This window comes from Rhinoraja longicauda, chromosome 2, assembly GCF_053455715.1.
Source record: "Rhinoraja longicauda isolate Sanriku21f chromosome 2, sRhiLon1.1, whole genome shotgun sequence".
In the NCBI taxonomy this organism is placed as follows: Eukaryota; Metazoa; Chordata; class Chondrichthyes; order Rajiformes; family Arhynchobatidae; genus Rhinoraja; species Rhinoraja longicauda.
In genome coordinates, this window is record NC_135954.1 from 9993732 (window position 1) to 10016771 (window position 23040).

At 44.1% G+C, this 23040-nt stretch overlaps 1 protein-coding gene across 3 annotated transcripts in view; it reads left to right on the forward strand.

Moving 5' to 3' along the window:
- The first annotated feature begins 415 nt into the window (after nucleotides 1-415).
- The window catches only part of cdkal1 (CDK5 regulatory subunit associated protein 1-like 1), a 541005-nt gene continuing 518380 nt past the window's right edge, over nucleotides 416-23040 (forward strand). The window contains exons 1-3 of one of the 3 annotated variants that reach the window (XM_078414892.1): nucleotides 416-491; nucleotides 4385-4548; nucleotides 9870-9982. In XM_078414892.1, the coding sequence (XP_078271018.1) occupies nucleotides 4388-4548; nucleotides 9870-9982 (274 nt within the window). In that variant the 5' untranslated portion in view covers nucleotides 416-491; nucleotides 4385-4387. Of the gene's footprint in view, nucleotides 492-2268; nucleotides 3382-4384; nucleotides 4549-9869; nucleotides 9983-23040 lie in introns of those variants that run through there. The other 2 variants (XM_078414899.1, XM_078414884.1) reach the window with 2 other exon arrangements.

Genomic DNA, 23040 nt, shown 5'->3' on the forward strand with positions numbered 1-23040 from the left:
CATGACCTACCACGGTTTTTTAAAGTTCAGTGGTTTATCTTGCTCCTCTGGTATCTTTGCTGCTTACTAAAATGGCGCTGAAATGTACCATGACCGACCACGGTTTTTTAAAATCCAGTGGTCTATCTTGCTCCTCTGGTATCTTTGCTTCTTACTAAAATGGCGCTGAAATGTACCCATGACCTACTACGGTATTTTAGTATAAAATAACTGCAGATGCTGGTACAAATCGAAGATATTTATTCACGAAATGCTGGAGTAACTCAGCAGGTCAGGCAGCATCTCGGGAGATGCTTACTAAAATGGTGCTGAAATGTACCATGACCTACCACGATATTTTCGAGTCCAATGGTCTATCTTGCTCCTCTAGTATCTTTGATACTAGATGACGATGCCCCTCTCGCGCTCCGCGGCAGGAAGTGACGTCCAGGGAGATCTGGCGCGTGATGGCGCAGCGCAGTCGGAGCTCGAGCGAGTGAAGCCCATCGACGGTAAGTTGGCGGCGGACAGGCCGAGCGGGGAGAGGGGCACTGGGGCGGCCATCGGGCACGGCCGGGGAGAGGGGCAGCGGGACTGGGGGGGGAGGGGACAGCCGGGAGAGGGGTACGGAGGGAGGCTGGGCACGGACGGTCACGGCCGGCCAGTGAAAGTGGGACAGGGCCCACTGTGCACTGGGGGAGTGGAGCAGCGCCAGAGGGGCCTCAACACAGGGCGGGCAGGGGCAGGAGATTGGCAAGGCAAGGCAAGGCAAGGAGAGGAGCTGGTGGGAAGCGGAGGCTGGGCCTGGGGACGGGCACGGCCGGCTGGTCGGCCGGTGAAAGTGGGCCTCTCCTCTTCCACCGCCGGGGGAGAGGAGCTGTGAGAGGGGGCTAGAGGCAGCAGGACTGGGGAGAGGAGAATGGGCAGTGGGAGAGGAGCTGGGAGAGGGGCGAGAGGCAGCAGGACTGGGGAGAGGAGCTGGGAGAGGGGGCTAGAGGCAGCAGGACTGGGGAGAGGAGCTGGGAGAGGGGGCTAGAGGCAGCAGGACTGGGGAGAGGAGCTGGGAGAGGGGGCTAGAGGCAGCAGGACTGGGGAGAGGAGCTGGGAGAGGGGGCTAGAGGCAGCAGGACTGGGGAGAGGAGCTGGGAGAGGGGGCTAGAGGCAGCAGGACTGGGGAGAGGAGAATGGGCAGTGGGAGAGGAGCTGGGAGAGGGGCGAGAGGCAGCAGGACTGGGGAGAGGAGCTGGGAGAGGGGGCTAGAGGCAGCAGGACTGGGGAGAGGAGCTGGGAGAGGGGGCTAGAGGCAGCAGGACTGGGGAGAGTAGCTGGGAGAGGGGGCTAGAGGCAGTAGGACTGGGGAGAGTAGCTGGGAAAGGGGGCTAGAGGCAGCAGGACTGGGGAGAGGGGGCTAGAGGCAGCAGGACTGGGGAGAGGAGCTGGGAGAGGGGGCTAGAGGCAGCAGGACTGGGGAGAGTAGCTGGGAGAGGGGGCTAGAGGCAGCAGGACTGGGGAGAGGAGCCAGCTTAGATAGGGGCAGCGGGGCTGGGAACGGGCGCAGCCGGCTGTGAAAGCGGGCACCACCGGGGGAGAGGAGCAGCAGGTCTGGGGTTGGGCAAGGAGAGGAGCCGGGAGAGGGGCTGGAGGCAACAGGACCCTGGAGAGGCAGCAGGATCTGGGAGCGGGGGCAATGGAGAAGTGCCCGGGGCAATGGGGCTGGGACCGCCGCAGAGAGGAAGTAGGACCTGGGAGCTGGGGCAACAGGGTCCGGGAGAGAAGCCGGGGCAAGGCGTGAGACGGGGAACCGAGGACACCATACCTGGAAGGGGCTGCGGAAAGGATGATCGAGGCGCCAGGGGACGAGAAGTGGCACTCGGTTAGGATCGAGACTGATGTTGAACCAGAGCAACAGGCGTGTCCGGGGCTCGGATGGGACTGGAGTGGGATCGGATGTTCAGCGAGTTGGATAGGCCGACTGGGTGCTCTGCAAAGCCAGGCGCATGGTCCGTGTTACTGGCCGCATTGGCTCCCTTGGTTTGAGGGCAAGGATCTTATCTATAAATTTGAAGAGGGAAATTGCTTCTTACACATGTTTCGGCATCACGTTGAACTTTAAACCTGGTGCTGCCCATCAAGGAAGCCTCGGTTGATGCATGGAGAAGTTTGTGCCCGCTGCCCTTCATGCTCTTGAAGTCTGTTCATCTTCAGCACATCACGCAATGTAAACTTCATTAACATATTCTGCCTGGTTCTTCATCTCGGTCCTGAACTTGGAATTGAAGGAGGAATATTCCACGATTGGAGTCACAGGGTATGTGCAGTTGTTGGAGTAGGTCATCGCAGCCTCAGGATGTCACTGCAGGAGTTCCTTAGTTCATCAGAGACCTTCCTTTCGTCATAAGCCAACAAGTGGGAATGTACAAGAAGGAACTGCAGATGCTGGTTTAAACCGAATACTGACTGCACAACATTCAATTCAATACACCTGCCCTCTGAACTGAATCACTGAATTCCTCTTTGCAACAAGAACCACACAAGAAGATTCACACACAGGGAATGGCAGATGCCAGAATCTTGTTTGTAAAATACAAACTGCTGGGGTCAGTCAGCAGGCCAATCAGCATCTGTGGATGGAGTGACCCAATTTTGGTATTAGCCAACTTTTGTTTATGGCTGATGAGTTGCAAGTTTTATGAATAAGTGCCAGAGAAAGTCTTCAGTTGGCTAAAGCATTCTTTAGACTTACAGTCTTTAGAGATACAGCTTGGAATCCGGCTTTTCAGCCCACCGAGTCACCGACCAGTGATCACCCCGTACAGTGGCACTATCCTACACACTAGAGGAATTCGGACCACCGTGTTCACAGAGTGAACGTACAAACTCCCTGCACAAAGTACCCGTGGTCAGGATTGAACCCGGATCTCTGGTGCTATAAGGTAGCAGCTCTCCCCCTGCGCCGCTATACATCACTATCACAAGACTCTTCCTTGACATCTTGCTGTCAATATTAACCAGGATCTGGAGCACCCACATGTACACTGTGGCAACGACAAGATGTCAGAACCTGGATTCAAGCAGCAAATAGCTTGCCACTTGCAATAAATCTTGACATGATCGTCTGGTACAAGTCAGCAATGTAATTGAATCGTTTCCATTTATCTGGCCTCAACAACGTTCAAGAATCTAATATAAATCAAAGCAGTCGATTTATTAAGTTGTTGAAACATGCAAGTCATTCCATCGTCTTTCTTTGGCAGCAGTGTTAACCATCCAAAAGGTGCGCTTCATTGACTCGTGAAGGCCTTCAATGAGAATCACCCCACCCAACACATGTCTGCTATCTAGAAAGGAGTATAGGCAGCAGCAGTGAAGAAAGAAACAATGCTTCAAGATGACTTTTCACTGGTATTACTTTGAGCACACATTTTCAGTACAAAGGCCTTCATCAGTCAGTATTTTCAGCACCTTAGCCTTCATCAGTCAGACTATTGAGTTGGGAGTTATATAAGACATCAACAGAGTAAGGGAATTGCGAACCAGAGGACATAGTTTTCAGGTGAGGGAGGAAAGATTTGATAGGATCCTGAGAGGTAACTTTTTTACACAAAAGGTGGTGGGTGTACAGAATAAGCTGCCAAAGTAGGTAGTTGTGACAGGTACTATCGAAACTTTTAGACAGGTACATGGATAGCATAGGTTTGTAGAGTTAATGGCCATACACAGGAAGGTGGGACTAGAGTAGACGGGTCATGTTTGGCCAAAGGGCCTGTTTCCACGTTGTATTACTATGACACATCTGTAACATCGGTAGTGATGGTTGACAAATTTTGTTCTTGATTGTGAATTTTGGATCTGATAAGGGGAGAGCACAGTTGCATGTTTACATCATAACTTCACTGAGTGTTTTGGTTATGGCCAGGACTGCTGCATGCTTTTCTACATTGCTGAATGAGCCAGTTTTGGCCTTGTGTCATCATGGTGACAGCAGGGTCAATTATATTCTGGGACAAGAGGTTACAGAGTTGTGGAATACAAGGTTAAGAAACATTTACACAGGTACGAGGATAGGACAGGTTTATAGTTGTGTGGACCAAATGCTGTCAGGTGGGACTTGAGTAGACTGGTCATGTTGGGCTGAAGGGTCTGTTTCCACACCGTAACACTTTATGACCCTATAAGTCTGCTACAGATGGCATTGATGTACAGCTTTGAGGTTCTGGATCCTTTTGGATTCGATACCATTCAACATGGTGATAGTTTTACATAATATAACAGAAGCCGTCTTCAGTGGGAAGAGGAAATTTTCTTACCATTACAAATACGAGAACTTGTTTAAAAGTAAGTTATATGGGCATTAGTTCCAAATGTTTAAAATTTGTAATGAAATTATTGAGTGCTTGTGTTGCAGAACATGCCTGCTATTTGTGATTCGTTAGTGGAGGACATTGAAGATATTGTATCAGCGCAAGATCCAACACCTCATGACCGATTGCTGGCGAGGAAGAGCATTGTGCCTCGTGTTAGAAAGAGAAATAAACAGGATGAGTTGACGGAAGATTTGCAGGCTGACAGGTGAGTTCCAATTCCCTCATTTGCCACCTCGTGTAGAAACCCTTTCTGTTGTGATTCTATCTCAACCTTCGTTCTGGGGGACTTGAATAATGAGAGTAAAGTTTTTGTAATGAAAACAGAAATAAAAAGCAAGATATTTGGATAATCAGTTACTTTTTCCCCCCGTCTCTTATGTGGTGCATCTCACATTTGTTATATTTTAGTCTGCTGGAACTATTCCAGAATCAGTGTTTTTTGAAATTCCCAACGAACATGTAGATTTCTCTGCATCCATCCCGTCTAAAAAGCTTGGGTGTAGGATTATCCAGTTCTGGGAATTTGTTGACTTTTAGTCCCTTTTGTCTCTCCAGTATTTCCTTTCTTTTTGTTATTTCACGTTTTTCATTTTAGTTTATTTTAGTTTAGAGATAGAGCAGAAACAGGCCCTTCGGCTCACGGACACCACGCTGACCAACGATCCCTGCACATTTACACTATATATTATACCAAGACAATTAACCTACAAACTTGTATGTCTTTGGCGTGTGGGAGGAAACCGGAGATCCAAGAGAAAACACACACAGGCCATGGGGTGAACGTACAAACTCCGTACAGACAGCACCCGTAGGCCGGTTCGAACTCGGGTCTCTGGCGCTGTAAGGCAGCAACTACCCCTGTGCCACCCACAAAATGTTTTTGGATTTTCTCAATTTCTGATACATTTACTGTATCTGTCTTCACAGAGAATACAGCATATTTGTTGAATGCTTTAGACTATTATGCAGCAGGTAAATAAAATTTTGAACCAAGGGTTTAACTAGATAATATGAACCAAATGAAACTAAGGACGGGTGAACTGCAGAATGTGTTTTAAATGTAGTGAATGTAATATCCTCCACCAAATGATCCAGAAAGGTTGAACAGAAGCATGTAGAAACAAGAAACTGCAGATGCAGATGCTGGAGAAACTAAGTGGGTCATGCAGCATCTCTGAGGAAAGGGATAGGTGACATTCTTCAGCAAAAGTATACTAGTTGAGAATGAGTTCTGGGGAATTCGAGAGGATCAGTCAAATTTCAAGAGAAGACTGTTTAATGGGTTGATGTCCCCAAAAACCAACATGTAGCCATTCGGAGGAACACATCCAATTTCATTTTGAATTGTTGGGGAATGTCTGCGCTTTACACCCTCCAATAAATTGTTCCAGACGTCTGTGATTGTGATAAGATTTGTTTTGGAATTTTTCTTATTCCCTGTTTAGCGGTAACACCCATTCTCCTTCACTTGTTTGAATCAATTAGCCTTTCTGCGTAGATCAGATCTGGAGACCCAGTTTCCAAAGTAACTTTTAGGCGATTCTCTCGTTCCCGATCAAAATATCATTATAATCCATTTGGCTCTTGTAATGCAATCAGTGTTCCCTTATTTATGACTCGTGTTATGGAAGAGCGCATCATAGCAGAGCAGTACTAGAGAAATTAAAGGGATTAATAGGAAACAAATTCTGAGCACTTGATAGTCTGCATCCCATTGTTGTGAGATATGTGTCTACAGAGATACTTGATCTATTTAGTTACGTATATGTTCATAAGTTATAGGAGCAGAATTAGGTCATTTGACCCATCAAGTCTACTTCACCATTCAATCGTGACTGCTATCTTTCCCTCTCAACGCCATTTTCTTGCCTTCTCTCAATAACTACTGACAATGTTCTATCCATGTCCCACGTTCTATCCAAATTCTGTAGAATCTGAAATAAGAATGTAACACTGCTCTTTATAAAGAATGGGGAAGAGAACGGCGAGGTGTAAACTACAGGTAGTTCTACGATAATGCAAGTTTCCATATCACAAATTAGATATAATGCGAGCAATGAATTTGGGAGCATTTTGTATGATGCTGGCCAAATTGATTATTGCAAGGTTTCGATCAGGATCTGCACTTAAAAGCTACCTTGAAAATTGACAAGCAGAAGAAAAAAACTTGTCTTGCACAGAAAAAGCCTAAATGAAAATAATATTGTTTCTGTGCAACCGCTCACCACAGCAATCAGATACCATTGTCTCTTGAGAACGCAGTCTGTCAATTTCACCACAGTGACTGTTGAAATTGATAAGCCGAACCGGCACCCATTCCGACTCTCCAGAGATGCTGCCTGTCCCGCTGAGTTACTTTGATATTTTGTGTCTATCTTTGATTTAAACCCGCATCTGGAGTTCCTTCCTACACAGAAATTGATAAGCAATTACTTCCATTGACACTTGTGCAATGATGTGTATTAAACTGTGCAACATAAGGCCTTTAGTATTTTCAGCTTGCAGTAAATGTAAAGCTATTGGCAAGACCTTTTTGTTTTTGAAAATCCTGCAGGGGGATTAAAGAAAAGTCGTTCATAAGGCATAGGAGCAGAACTAGGTCATTTGGCCCATCGAGTCTACTTCACCATTCAATTGTAGCTGATCTATCTTTCCCTCTCAGCCCCGTTCTCCTGCCTTCTTCCCTTACATAACCTTAGGCACCTACTGATCAAGAACCATTCAATCTCCGCTTTAAAAATACCCAATGACTTGGCTTCCGCAACCGTCTATGGCAAAGAATTTCCTGGATTCGCCACCTTCTGACTAAATAAATTGCTGCTCATCTCGTTTCTAAAAGTAGGTCCTTTTATTCGAAGGCTGTGCCCTCTGGTCCTGGACTCTCCCACTAGTGGAGACATTCTCTCCAAACATACATATCTTCATACATACATTTACATACATACATATTCATAAGTCGCAGGGTGTCCAGCACCTAATTGACTGTAATATGGAATGTCCTCAAGACATCTCCATTAACCTTCCCAAGTTCCCAAATCTAAATGTCTTTGCCTTAAAAACAGGAAAAATATTCATTGACTGTTATTTTCTACCAGACCAAGTGGACCCATTGGGCCCAAACCTCTCCTGCATTGGTGCAGCACCCTCTCCTACCTCTTTCCCCCATCCCTCTTCCCCCTCCCCCCCACTCCATCCCCCTCAAACCCCCTTATCCTCCCTCCTCCCGCCCCCACCCTCCTTAGGAGATAGATTTAAACTTAAAAATGTGAATAACTTAAAAAATATAACACCGATTTCAATGAAACTTCTTCCATTAGCACCAAAGGGACGACGGTGAGTAAGGTGGGCCTAAAATTGTTGCGCTGTCGTGCACCGTTTTGGCTGTAACAAACAAACAAGAGTTTTAGTATATAGATAATACGAGGTTTCCTCAGAACTATGGCATTCCAGCAGAACTACTTGTATTTGTAAGATAGGTAGGGGATGGTGGTAAAGGCAACTGGAGGGAAGAAGTCACCACTGATTGGAGCAATACCCAAGGCAAAGGAAAATGTTAAAGCTTATTGGAGGCCAATCTTCTGGATCATTTCATAGAACAAAGAACAGTACAGTAGAGCAGAGGGCCAGGCCCTTCGGCCCACAATGTTTGTGCCGAACATGATGCCAAGACTAATCTTATCTGCCTGCACACAATCCATATCCCTCCATTAGAGGGGAAATAGGTGCAGGAGGAGGCCATTTGGCCCTTCGAGCCAGCGTTGCCATTCATTGTGATCATGGCTGCCTTCTCCCCATATCCCTTAATTCCACTAGCCCCTAGAGCTCTATCTAACTCTTTTAAATTCATTCAGTGAATTGGCCTCCCCTGCCCTCTGTGGCAGAGAGTTCCACAAATTCACAACTCTGGGTGAAAAAGTTTTTTCTCGCCTCTGTTTTAAATGGCCTCCCCTTTATTCTTAGACTGTGGGGCCTGGTTCTGGACTCCCCCAACATTGGGAACATTTTTCCTGCATCTAGTTTGACCAGTCCTTTCATAATTTTATATGACTCTATAAAATCCCCTCTCATCCTTGTAAACTCCAGTGAATACAAGCCCAGTCTTTCCAATCTTTCCTCGTATGACAGTCCTGCCATCCCGGGGATTAACCTCGTGAACCTACGCTGCACTGCCTCAATAGCAAGGATGTCCTTCCTCAAATTAGGAGACCAAAACTGCACACAATACTCCAGATGTGGTCTCACCAGGGCCCTGTACAACTGCAGAAGGACCTCTTTACTCCTATACTCAAATCCTCTCGTTATGAAGAACAACATGCCATTAGCTTTCTTCACTGCCTGCTGTACCTGTATGTTTACTTTCAGTAACTGGTGTACAAGGACACCCAGGTCAAGTGGCACTTCCCTTTTTCCTAATCTGACACCATTGAGATAATAATGTGTCTATTTGCTCTTGCCGCCAAAGTGGATAACCTCACATTTATCTACATTATACCGCATCTGCCATGCATCTGCCCACTCACTCAACCTGTCCAAGTCACCCTGCAACCTCCTAGCATCCTCTTCCCAGTTCACACTGCCACCCAGCTTTGTGTCATCTGAAATTCTCTGCATATTCACATGCTTATGCAAATGTATTAAATACCACCTTCATATCTACGTTCCAAGCACTCACTGCCCTCAGTGAAAAAAACAAAAATAACCTGCTCCTCATATTTCTGCTAAACTTTACCCTTCAAAATTATGGCCTCTTGTCGTTGATTTTTTTCCATTCTGGAAAGTATTTTATTTTTCCATTTGATAATCCCAGTATCAGCATTCTCTTGGTTACCATTGAATTGGAAATGAAAGTGGACTCTGTTAAGTAAATACACTGGCTGTAAGTGCAGGTTGGAGCTTGGTGTGCAGTATGTCTGCGCTCCTAAACCGTTAAATAAAACATGTCGTGAGAAATAAAGAGCACGTCTCCAATAATACTTTTGATGCTGGTTTTAAAATATACTCTTTTCATCACCGTAAACGTGAACTTCTTCAATCATGGTCATAGTCTATCTACACTGTTTACATTTTGCACTGCATCAGCTTTAAAGCATGTGATTGTATATCACATGTGATTGCATGTGCGTTCAATAGGATTTCAGTATTTCACCTCTGCCGAAATATAAAGATAGCAAGTGCATGGGAACATTTTCATTTAATTTTCCTTCTAAGTTATTGACCACTCTTTTTTTGGTAATAAACCACCATTTCTCCATTGTCACTGAGTGAAAATACTGAAAGTAACAAAAACTGTGATCGTTGCACATTGATGTGATCACAAACCATTCAAATAGGTAGTTTAATCAACTCTTGCATTTTGAATTTGCACATAAAGGATATTTTTGTGATTGTATTTATGGTGTTGCTAAACTGATATTACTAATAGATTATCTTTTTACTGTTAATGTGACTAGAATAGAAAATTATGTAAAACGACTTGAAATTTTGAGTTTAATTATTGTTTTCATTACTTTTTCAAATTATTTGCAGTGTTATTCCTGGTACACAGACAATTTGGGTGAAGACTTGGGGTTGTTCACATAATAATTCAGATGGCGAATACATGGCAGGTCAACTAGCCGCCTATGGGTACAAAATTACAGGTAAATACCAAATAAAGTGCCTTCTATAATACTCATAATCACGGAATTTTATCGTAGCAATGTAAACAATGTTTTCTGGTGGTATTTTAAGTTTCCTTTGAAAGTACTTCAAAATTGGATTTTAAGTTTCCTTTGAAAGTACTTCAAAATTGGATTACTGACCAGAATCACTACTTGATAGCTTATGTTAATTGCTATGTTTTGCAAAGTGTGTTTTGTCACTGTTCAACTGTATTCTTCCCGACTCTTTTAAAATGGAATTTAAATTACAGAGAAATTCATCTTTATAAAGTTCTTGAAAATCAATAGGATGGCAGTAATGTAAGAATAAGTTGACACCATTTTTACATTATTTATATCGTTTAGTTTTAACAGTGTTGCAAATAAGTTGTGCCATTTAAAAAAAATCCCAGCCACTTAAAGTTTATGGTGTAGAAAGATGTTCCCTTTGATCTAGCATTTTCTACCAGTACACTACATTATTGTCTACCTGTACACTACAATATTGTTCCCATACACTACATTATTATCAACCAGTATAATAATTATTATCTAAGATAGACCCAAAAGGCTAGAATAACTCAGCGGGACAGGCAGCATCTCTGGATGGAAGGAATGGGTGACGTTTTGGGTTGAGACATTTCTTCAGTCTGAAGAAGTGTCTCAACCCGATACATCAGCCATTCGTTCTATCCAGAGATGCTGCCTGTCCCACTGAGTTACTTCAGCATTTTGTGTCTATCTTTGGTGTAAACTAGCATCTGCAGTTCCTTCTTACTAATAATTATTATCTATCAGTATACTATATTATTTTCTGCTAGTGTATCACATTAGAACATAGAACAGTACAGCACAAGAATAGGCCCTTCGGCCCATAATTTTTGTGCCGAATAGGATACCAAGACCATCTCTTACCTACCTGTGCATAATACTTATCCCCCCCCCCCCCCATTTCCTGCATATCGTTATGCCTATATGTGAAGTCTCTTAAATGTTACTATTGTATCTGCCTCGACCACCAACGGTAGCGCAATCCAGGCTTTCACTACCCTCTGTATAAAAAAAAAAGTTGCCCTGCATATATCCTTTAAACGTTGCTTCTCTAACATTAAAACTATGGCCTCTAGTATTTTATTTATCTATCTTGAGTGAAAGGTTCTGACTGCCTATCCTATCTGCCTCTCATAACTTTATATACTTCTATCAGGTCTCCCAACAATCTCTGGCATTCCAGAGAAAATAATCCAAGCCTGTCTAACCTCTCCCTGCAGCTAATAGCCTCTGATCCAGGCATCATTCTGGTAAACCTCCTCTGCATCCTTTCCAAAGCCTCCACATCCTTCCTGAAATGGGGTGACCATAACTACACACAATATACCAAACGTGGCCTAACTAAGTCTATAAAGCTGCATCATGACTTTCTAACTCTTATATCCTATGCCCCTATGCACACCATATGTCTTCTTTACGACTCTATCCATTTGTGTAGGAAAATAACTGCAGATGCTGGTACAAATCGAAGGTATCACAAAATGATGGAGTAACTCAGCAGGTCAGGCAGCATATCTGGAGAGAAGGAATGAGTGACGTTTTGGGTCGAGACCCTTCTTCAGTCTGAAGAAGGTTCTCGCCCCGAAACGTCACCCATTCCTTCTCTCCAGAGATGCTGCCTGACCTGCTGAGTTACTCCAGCATTTTGTGATATTATCCATTTGTGTTGTCACTTTCGGGAAGTTGTAGACTTGGGCTCCAAGTTCGCTCTGCACATCAATGCTGTTAAAGGTCACGCCATTAGTTGTATTTTTTGCCCATTTGTTTGACCTCCCAAAGTGCAACACCTTATACTTCGTTGGATTAAACTCCATCTGCCGTTTCTCCACCCATTTCTGTAGCCAGATCTACATCCCGCTGCATACCATGACAGTCTTCCACATTGTGTTCGTTCGTCCATGTTTACATCCAAGTTATTTATATATATCACAAACAGCAGAGGTCCCAGCAAAGATTCCTGTGGAACCCCACTGTTCACAGATCTCCAGCTTGAATATTGTCCTTCCATCACAACCCCGTGTCTTCTATCAGTAAGCCAATTCTGAATTCATACGACCGAATCACTATTAATCCCGTGCATTTTATTCTTCTGGACCAGCCAACCATAGGGGACTTTATCAAATGCCTTGCTAAAACAACATCCATGTAGAAGCTACCCTCATCGATCACAATTGTCACCTCCTCAAAACATTCAATCAAGTTGAGAAGACATGACCTTCTGTGTACAAAGCCCTGCTAACTGCCCTAATTAACCCATTCTCTACCAAATGGAAGTAAATCCTATCCTGAAGAATCCTCGCCCAATCCCAGTAGCATCCCTATCACTGTCATGAGGTTTACCGGCCTATAATTCCCTCGATTCTCTCTACTTTTCTGGTCGAGATCCTTCTTCTGACGAGTCTGAGGAAGGGTCTCGACCCGAAAAGTCACCCATTCCTTCTCTCTAGAGATGCTGCCTATCCTGCCGAGTTACTCCAGCATTTTGTGTTTATCTAAGCATATTAGTATTTTCACTGTCCTCCATATCCTTATTGGATTGTTTTTGCTGTTGTCTAATCATTTTGCCATAATCTGAATCAGAGATTAACAATCTCCACCCATACAGCAGTTTTGTTTTCCAAAATAATTGTGTTTGAATTGTCATATAATAAATGCATGGTCAAGATTGGAGACCATGGACTGAATGTACTTGGAGCAGAATGGATACAAAATTGGCTACGTAGCAAATGAGGTGTTAAGGTGGGTGGTTGCTCTGCAAGGATGCGTACTCAGCCCCTTCTTTACTCCTTATCTACCCACAACTGTGCAGCCAAGTACAAATCCAACTCAATTTACCAATTCGCAGATGACACCATTATAGTGGGCTGGATATCAAGTAATGACGAGGCAGACTACAGGAAGGAGATTGAGAACGCTGCGACCTGATGTCAAGACAACAACCTTTCACTTAATGTCAGCAAGACAAAGGAGATAGTGATCGACTTCAGGAAGTGAAGTACATACATTGACGGTGCCAAAGTAGAGTTGGTTAAAAGCTTCAAGTTCCAAGGAGTAAATATCACAAGCAACTTGTCCTGGACTCGCCATATTGAAGCAATGGCCAAGAATGCACACCAACGCCTCTACCTCTTTAGCAGGTTTGGGAAGGCCAACGCGTCCCCAACAACTCTCACCAACTTCTACAAATGCGCCGTAGAAAGCATTTTATTGGGATGCATCGCAGCATGGTTTGGGAACATCTCCATCCAAGACCACAAGAAATTGCAGAGAATTGTGGACACAGCCCAGACCATCACACAAACTAACCTCCCTTCCATTGACCACCTGCACCACGTGCCTCGGCATGGCCACAGCATAATCAAAGACGAGTCTCACCCCGTTCCCTCCCTCTTCTCTCTCCCATCAGGCAAGAGGTGCAGAAGTGTGAAAACGCACACCTGCAGATTCAGGGACAGTTCCTTCCCAGCTATCAACAGGCAACTGAACCATCTGATCAACAACTAGACAGCGATCCCGAGCTGCCATCTACCTCATGGGAGACCCTTCGACTACCCTTAATCGAACTTTACTGGACTTTATCTTGCACTAAATGTTATTCGCTTTCTCCTGTATTTGTACACGATGGGCAATTTAATTGTAATCATGTTTAGTCTTTCTGCTGGCTGGATAGCACGCAACTTGGTACAAGTGACAATAAACTAAACTAAACTGGAGGGATGTCATTATGCCGGAAAGAATGCAGAGATTTACGAGGATGTTGCCGTGATTTAAGGGGCTGAGCTATAGGAAGAGGATGGGCAGGCTACGACTATTTCTTGGAGTGCAGGAGGATGAGGAATGTTTGTACAGAGATGTACAAAATCATGAGAGAAGTAGATAGCGTGAATGCACAGTATTTATCCTAGGACGGGAATCAAGAGGTAAGGCCATAGGTTTAAGGTGAGATGGGAAGATTTAATACGACCCTGAAGGGCAAATTTGTCACCTCGAGGGTAGTGGATATATGGAACAAGCTGCCAGAGGAGGTAATTGAGGCAGGTACTATAATAGCATTTAAAAGACTCTGGGACAGGTACGTGGATAGGATGGATATTGGGCCAAATGCGGGTGGATGTTGGGCCAGGACTGGGCCCGGCTGCTGTCTGAGCGAGGAGAGACGTCGGTGAGCGAGCAGGCCTGTCGGCAAGAGTGGAGGGGTGTCGGAGAGACATCGCCCACTTGAGTGTCGGTCAAGGATGGACCCGTGTGAGTCCCGGCGGTCAGTGGAGGACGCACCAACGAGAACAAGGAGGAACCCGGCGTGGGGGAGCCACTGAGAACAAGGAGGGACCTGGCGTGGGGGGTGGGGGGGACCGAGAACAAAGAGTGGGCGGGGCCACTGAGAACAAGGAGGGGCCTGGCGTGGGGGCGTCACTGAGAACAAGGAGGGACCTGGCATGAGGGGGGTCACTGAGAACAACGAGGGACCCGGCATGGGGGGGGGGGGGGGGGGGACTGAGAACAAAGAGGGAAGGTGGGGATGAAAGGGACTATATTGAATATTCTTGTAACTTTGTTGGCGCCCTTTATGTGGTGATTCTTGCATACTAGTCTCACTATACTAAGTACACGTGACAATGAAGTATCAATCAAATGGGACTATCTTGATTGACATCCACAAATTGGGCCGACGGACCTCTTCGTGCTGTACGACTGTCTAAGTGGAGGAGCAAAATTAGAAAACTGAAGAAGGGTCTCGACCCGAAACGTCACCCATTCCTTCTCTCCTGAGATGCTGCCTGGCCCGCTGAGTTACTCCAGCATTTTGTGAATAAATTCCACAAGTACATGCACTGCACAGCACTCTTCTCCTTTGTATGTCATTCCATTGGCATTATCAGTTTACTGAGGCAACTCTGTTACAATTTACTCTGTTACAATTAGAAGAGCATCCTGGTTTAATCATGTATTAGTTCTTGCCGAGCTACCAGAGGAAAAGGTTGCAAAAGCCATTACTATCAAAAGGGCACGATGTGAAGCAAACCACCTTATAAACAAAAAACTAAACTGAATGGGTAGTCACAATGAAACTGTGAATGGAATACTCAAAATCTTGGACGCATGACAGCAACACCAGCCAGGAGAGTTCTATATTTAACATTTATAACCAACCCACAAGCTTCAACTTTTCAATTTAATCATATCATCATATCATATATATACAGCCGGAAACAGGCCTTTTCGGCCCTCCAAGTCCGTGCCGCCCAGTATAACATTTCATCACGAAAGCTTGACCCGCAAATGGCTCCCAGATGCCTTCATCTTTTTTTCTCCCCCTTCAGCTCAATCTTTTCATTCCCAGTCAATGAAGCAGAGTAGGATTCAGCAGAGCAAGACCACCCGCACCCCATCCCACCACCACCAGCAGCTGATAAAATTGAAAACTGGGTTTATTTTCAAGCTGCCAGTCTGATAACAAACAGATGCTGGGTCAGTCCAATGTAAGCACTTAAAGGCACAAGGAGCCTGTTGTCAATGAGAACATGCAAAGGCAAGTTGGAAAAGGCACTGTAATGCCATTTAGTCATACACTGGTCTCACATTCACCATTCAAAGACATTGTTGGTTAAAATAATCCTGTAATCAAATGCTGCAACAGGATAGCTCCTAATGTTGTCACATATTCCTGATGTGGAAGTTAATCCTTGGCTGCGTTTTAAAACGGAGATTCCTTTTTGTAACAAATTAACTTTCACTGTATTCAGGTTAACAAAACAATATCAACCTAGTTGATCTTGGCCAAGAATGAATATCTTTAGAATAACTTAAGTGCACACAAAGCAGACACAGTTGCTTAGTTCTAAATTATCACCATATCTCTTTTCATTTTCACTTTTATCATGTTTTTATTCAAAGCTCTGGATTTGAAACCTGTCCTATTCCTCCCAAAACCTATGCATTTTTCAACCTTTTATTTTTCATTTACCATTACCAATGGGGCGGTACAGTGGTGCAGCGGTGGAGTTGTTGCTGTACAGCGCCAGAGACCCGGGTTCGATCCTGACCATGGGTGCGGTTTGTACAGAGTTTGGAAGTTCTCCTGTGGATTTCCTCAGGATGCTCCAGTTTCCTCCCATACACCAAAGATGTGCAGGTTTCTAGGTTAATTGGCTTCTGTAAATTGTTAAGTGTCCCTCGTATGTAAGTCAGCGTGGAAGGGCTTGAAGGGCCTGCTTCCGTTCTGTGTCTCTAAAGTAAAGTAAATTTTACCTACCAATTTTTGTTCCAATCTACCCGAACCAGACAGAAATTGGCAAAAAAAATTGTTTTTTTCCCTCAGTTTGAATTTTGGTTTTTTTTCCCTCACATTAACTCTATAAGAGCGATTTAAAAACATTCTTATCTCCAATATTATGTTTGTGATTTGTGAATCCCCTAAGGGTGAACTTTTGTTACCCGAACGGCCGTAATGTGGAGGTGCAGAGAAGTTGCCAACACGAGATTATTAAATTTGAAGGTGTAGGGAGGAACAGCAGATGCTGATTTAAACCAAAGACAGATACAAAAAGCTGGTGTAACTCAATACGTCAGGCAGCATTTATGGAGAAAAGGAATAGGTGACGTTTCCGGTCGAGACCCTTCCCGAAACATCACAAGTTCCTTTTCTCCAGAGATGTTGCCTGACCTGCTGAGTTACTCTATCTTTTTGTGTTTGTCTTTTATTAATAAATTTGACATTGATAGGAACATGACATTGTGAGTAGATGACTGTACAAGATTTTGTGACTAATGACTCAGATATGAGAATTTAAATCCCAGCACAACAACTGGGGATTTGCATTCAGTCAATTGGATAATCTACCGTAATTTGAAATAGTTTGAAATAATGGTGACCCTGTCACATACAGACTTGTAATAAACCTCTCTTTCGGGGAAGGTAAAGAAAATGTGAGGTAAAGTTCATTTTTGCCGACATCCCCATTCCTCCAAATGCTTTAGTTTAGTTTAGAGATACAGCATGGAAGTAGGCCCTTCGGCCCACTGAGTCCACGCTGAACAACGATCCCCGCACATTAACACTATACGCACACACTAGGAACAATTTACTATTTTACCAAGCTGATTAACTTACAGACCTGTATGTCTTTGGAGTGTGGGATGAAACTGGAAATCCTGGGGAAAACCCATGCAGGTCACGGGGAGCACAAAACTCCGTACAGATAGCACCCGTGGTCAGGATTGTGGTCAGGATTGAACCCGGGTCCCTAGCGTTGTAAGGCAGCAACTCTACCATTGTGCCACTGTGCCTCTCCGTCTAGCCAGCTGTTCAGCTGTATCAAAACTTGTGCTTTAAAACTGCCAATGTGAAAAGGAAATGTGGGATCACTGAACTTAATCTGATGCATCTTCAGACTAGGAGTTGCACGATGGCTCCTCTAGCCTTCTTTGCCAATCAGCAAAGTTACAGTTGAGCTGCTGTCCACTTCCTGATCTCTCTAATGCCTGTTTTTTTTCTCTGTGACTACTTATCACTCAGATTTAGCCTTCTATTCGGTGGGCTTCATCAGTGTCCACGATAGCAATTAATTTGGTGAGAACGAATGATGAGGTTTGTGTCCTGTGGTAATAATCTTTCTTGTTTGAAGCATTTGGTAAACTGACTGTGCACAGTCTTTTGGCCACAGTAGGGGGAATCGAGAACCAGAGGACATGAGGTGAGGGGCGGGGGGGGGGGATAGATTTAATAGGAACATGAGGGGTAACTTTTACACACGGAATGGTGGGTGTGTTGAATGAGCTGCCTGAGGAGGTAGTTGAAGCAGGTAGTATCGCAACATTTAAGAAACATTTACAGATACATGGATACGATAGGATTAGAGGGATATGGGCCAAATACAGGCAGGTGGGACATGTTGGTCAGTATAGGCAAGTTGGGCTGAAGGGCCAGTTTCCGTGGGGTAGAAAATTGGCTTCATAGAAGGAAGTAGAGAGTGATGGTGGAAGGTTGCTTCTCGGACTGGAGGACTGTGACTAGTGGTGTGTCTCATGGTTCGGTGCTTGACCCATTACTGGTTCCCATCTATATCTATGATTTGGATGAGACCATACATGGCAAGATTAGCAAGTTTGCTGATGATTTTGTGGATGGTTTTGTAGATAATGAAGATGGTTGTGCAAAAATTGCAGCAGGATCTTGATTAATTGGCCAGGTGGGCTGGGGAATGGTTCATGGAATTTATTACAGAGAAATGTGAGGTGTTGCATTTTGGGAAGTCTAACATGGGCAACACTTACACAGTGAATGGTAGGGCTCTGGGGAGTGTGGTAGAGCAGAGGGATCTTGGAGTGCAGGTGCATGGTTCCTCGAAGGTGGAATTGCAGATAGATAGGGTGGTCAAAAAGGCTTTTGTTACATTGGCCTTCGTCAGTCAGAGTATTGAGTATAGATGTTGGGAGGTTATGTTGCAGTGTATAAAACTTTGGTGAGGCTGCATTTAGAGTATTGTGCTCAGTTCTGGGCACCATGTTGTAGGAAAGTTATTGTTAAGCTGGAAAGGGTAGATTTACGAAGACGTTGCCAGGACTAGAGGGTCTGAGCAATAGGGAGTTGAGTAGGCTGAGATGCTATTCCTTGGAGTGCAGGAGGATGAGGGATGATCTCATAGGAGTATATAAAATTATGAGAGGAATAGATCGGGTAGATGCACAGAGTTTCTTGCCCAGAGTAGGTGAATCAAGGACCAGAGGACATGGGGTTAAGATGAAGGGGAAAAGATTTAAAAGGAATTTGAGGGGTACCTTTTCACACAAAGGTTGGTGGGTGTATGGAACAAGCTGCCACAGGAGGTAGTTCAGGCTAGGACTATCCCAACGTTTAAGAAATAATTAGACAGGTACATATATAGGACAGGTTTGGAGGGATAAGAAGCAAACGTGGGCAGGTGGAGCTAGTGTAGCTGGGACTTGTTGGCTGGTGTAGGCAAGTTGGGACAAAGGGCCTGTTTCCACGCTGTATATCTCAATGACTATATGCCTCTATGACTAATCACATGTCTAATTTTTCACATGCAAATGCAGGCACTCATGTCTCCTACAAATGTTAAGTGTACCTGTTGAAGGTTGTAGAGCAATTGAAGAAAACTAGTGCTAAAATCTGCAAAGTTTGATCTAGTCCATCTGCAAACTCCTTGGTGTCTCATCTAGATTTTCCATAACTGTCTAGAAACATGACAGAAAACCTTTCTTTTGATAAACAAACAAGTGTTTGTAACTGCTCTGTTTTATTAGTAAAATCTGTTGGGCAAAAGCCACCTATAGCATATGAGCTCATGTATTGAATTCCATCGTTTTAAAGGTATTATTAAGTGGTTTATTAAACAAATAGGAATTTTATTAGCTGCTGGGCATATTAAATAGTGGTGGCTGTACTCAAACCCTAAAGAAAATCACAATAACACTTTTCATCAAATAGGCTGCATCAAATAGGCTCTTTATACTTTGTGTTTTTAACGTTAACCAGCCTGGTTATGCACTTCTCGTATGTTTCTACAAACAGTATATTTTTATTGTCACCTCGCTATATACAGGCACAAAAAACATTCTCACTTGTCTTTATATTTCTGATGCCTTGAAGATAACACTGCTTATTTATCATAATTTGGAAGCTATCCAGTTTTCTTAACCAATAATGTTTATTTAACTGCATTGCGGTGATTTAAAACATAGTGTGAAATATAAATTTTCATGACTAATCGTTGCAGACTGCATTGGTTTCAAAACTGCTTTTTACTGATTAGCTGAATTAGATTTGAATGACTATTTTGCATTCTGTACGCAATAGCAGCAAGATGGAAAGTTTACCTCAGTACGTTTTATTTCAGTTGAATGAGCTGTGCAGTGTGTATGTGTACATGGCTGGCAGTATATTTGAGGGAGAGCTTGTGTATTCTGAAGCATGGGAGGCCTATTACGTAATCTGGAATTGTACACTGCTGTGAAAGAATGCTTAGTTGGTTGAATGGATAATTTACACCCCTGTCTTCCACCGTGTGGAATAAAGCAAACTTTCTCTTGATATATTCAGTGCCAAGGATTCAGTTTGCAATAACTGAATCGGTTCCATTAACTAAAGCCATTTCTACACAAGTACCTTGCTTGTGAACAATGGCGTAAAGGCCTTTCTTGCCTCCCCTCTCCAACATAGTGCAGTCTGAGGGTAGACTTCATGGATTAGCCTATAACAGAAATAGATGAGCGAGAGAAAATAAACTGTATGCTACTTAAGAGTCAACTGTGGTCAGTTTAAGTAGCATAATAAAGTACTACTGCTATTTTCAGGTGGTAGAGAATATGGTTTTCTTTGTATAAACAAATATTCAGCATCCATGTGGGCATCACGGTGGCACAACAGTAGAGTTGCCTTACAGCGCCAGAGACCTGGGTTCGATCCTGACCATGTATCTATACACTGTAAATGGCTCGATTGTAATCATGTATTGTCTTTCTGCTGACTGGATAGCATGTAACAAAAGCTTTTCACTGTACCTCAGTACACGTGAAGATAAACCAAACTGACTACGGGTGTTGTCTGTACGGAGTTTAGTGAGTTCTCCCTGTGACCACGTAGGTTCTCTCCGGGTGCTTCGGTTTCTTCCCACACTCCAAAGACGTACAGGTTTGAAGGCTAATTGTAAAGTTTCCCTAGTGTGTGAATGATAGTGTGTGGGGATCGCTGGTCGGCGCAGTCTTGGTGGGCCGAAGGGCCTCTTTCCGTGTTGTATCTCTAAACTAAAAAAATACTAAATCTGTTGAATATTGGTATTTATATAAACAAAGCAAAACTCTTAAGGTCTCTAACATTTTCAGACATTGTGAGATAAAAATGATATGATGTTGAGCAAAATAAATTATACCATAGAGCCTCAGGTTCTCCATTAGACTATCTTACATACATATCAGGTGGAGGTGCTATTGTTTACCACAGGGTTTGGGACTTGCGTAACTGAGAACCCAGTCTAAGAACTTAGCCGGAAACCTACAACCGAAAATTTCCTTAGACTTCTTCCTGTTTTAGACTAAGTTACTTGTTCCGAAAATCAATTATTTGCATCGTTTTCCAATGCACAGAAAACAGTCCGTTGGTGCACAGAGCTGCGGTGAACAATTTTCCACTCTTATGTGCCTTCTATATAACAAGAGGGTCAAGCTGAGCTAGTGTAGCTTAGTTAGTTAGTTTAGTTTATTGTCACCTGTACTGAGGTACACTGAAAAGCTTTTGCTGCGTGCTAACCAGTCTGCTGAAAGACAATACATCACAATACAATCGAGCCATTTACAGTGTACAGATACTTGATAAAAGGAATAATGTTTAGTGCTAGATATAGTCCAGTAATCTCTGATTACAGACAGTGCGAGGGTCCCAATGAGATAGATGGTAGCTCAGGACCTCTCTCTACTAGTTGATAGGATGGTTCAGTTGCCTGATAACAGCTGGGAAGAAACTTCCTGAATCTGGAGGTATGCGTTTCATACTGCTTGCCTGAGGGGAGAAGAGGGTGAGACCCATTCTTGATCGTCTTTCACTCGTCCAGTATTTTGAGTGTTAAAACAGTAACATTTGACTCTTGCGCTAAGATAAGGCGCAACCATATGTGGAAATACACTCACACTGGCCTTTAAGAGGACACAGGCAAGGTTCAACAAGGAACTGCAGATGCTGGTTCACAAAACAAGGAGACAAAGTGCTGGAGTACTCAGCGGTGGGGTGGGGGAAGTAAGCTGGAAGGGACAAAGCCTGGCAAGTGAGAGGTGGATACGGTTTAGGGGTAGAGGATGAGGTTTAATAGGCAGATGGTTGGACAAAGGCCAGAGATGAATGTTCAGGTAGGACATTCTGTTCAGGTAGGACATGGGGGATGAGGGGGTTGAGATGATTTACCTAAATTGGAGAATTCAATGTTAACAAACCTCAAAATTCACCACCTTGTAGTGGGAGAGAAGAAAGCTGGAAGAGGGTAGAGGCGTGACGAAGTGTGGCGTACAATAGCTGAACACAGGTGAGAGGGGTTTATTGATGGGGTTTTTTGATAAAAGCAGAGCGTGTGCAACAGGGTGAAGAGTTGCAAATTGCAAAGCTAGAGGGAGGCAAGTGGCTGGAGCGGAGGGGGATGGGAGAAATAGGTGGGACTCCAGGTGGGGCGTGGCGGAGGAGAAGAGGAGGAAGGGGATGGGATGGGAAGAAAAAGGGGAGCGTAGGGGGAAAAGCCAGAACCACTAGATGGCAGTGTTTAACAGCAAATTGCACTGGCATTTCACATTGTATCATATCATATATCATATATATACAGCGCGGAAACAGGCCTTTTCGTCCCACCAAGTCCGCGCCGCCCAGCGATCCCCGCACATTAACACTATCCTACACACACTAGGGACAATTTTTTACATTTTACCCAGTTAAATTAACCTACATACCCGAGTTTTAGAATCAAAGAGAGAGAGAAGCACAGTGCACCAAGTCTGCACCAAACATCAAGCTCCCTCTTTACACTAATCCTATATTACTCGCTTTTTAAACTATCTCTCCACATTCTCATTAGATCCCCTCAGATACTACCGCTCGCCCACATACTGGGGGCATTTTGCAGTGACGAGTTAACCTGCCAACTCTCGGGTCTGGGATGTTGAAGAAAACCGGAGCAACTTGGGGGAGAACCACGTGGTAACAGAGAATGTTCGCTGTTGTCGCTTGAAGTCAGGATTGAACCCAGGTCCCTGGCGCTGTGAGGCAGCAGCTTTATCAACTGCACCACTCCCATTTTATTTAGAATTTCAATGATTATTGTGGTAGTCAATTTAAAAGGGAGTGAAGCCATTTAAAAGAATATCTGGGTATTTGGAGGTTACCTAATTGTACAATTCAATGTTCAAACCAATGGGTTATTAGCTACCCAAGCAGATTATGAAGTGCTGTTCCTCCAGTCTGCATGTGGCCTCACTCTGGCCAGGACAGTAAGGTCAGTATGGGACTG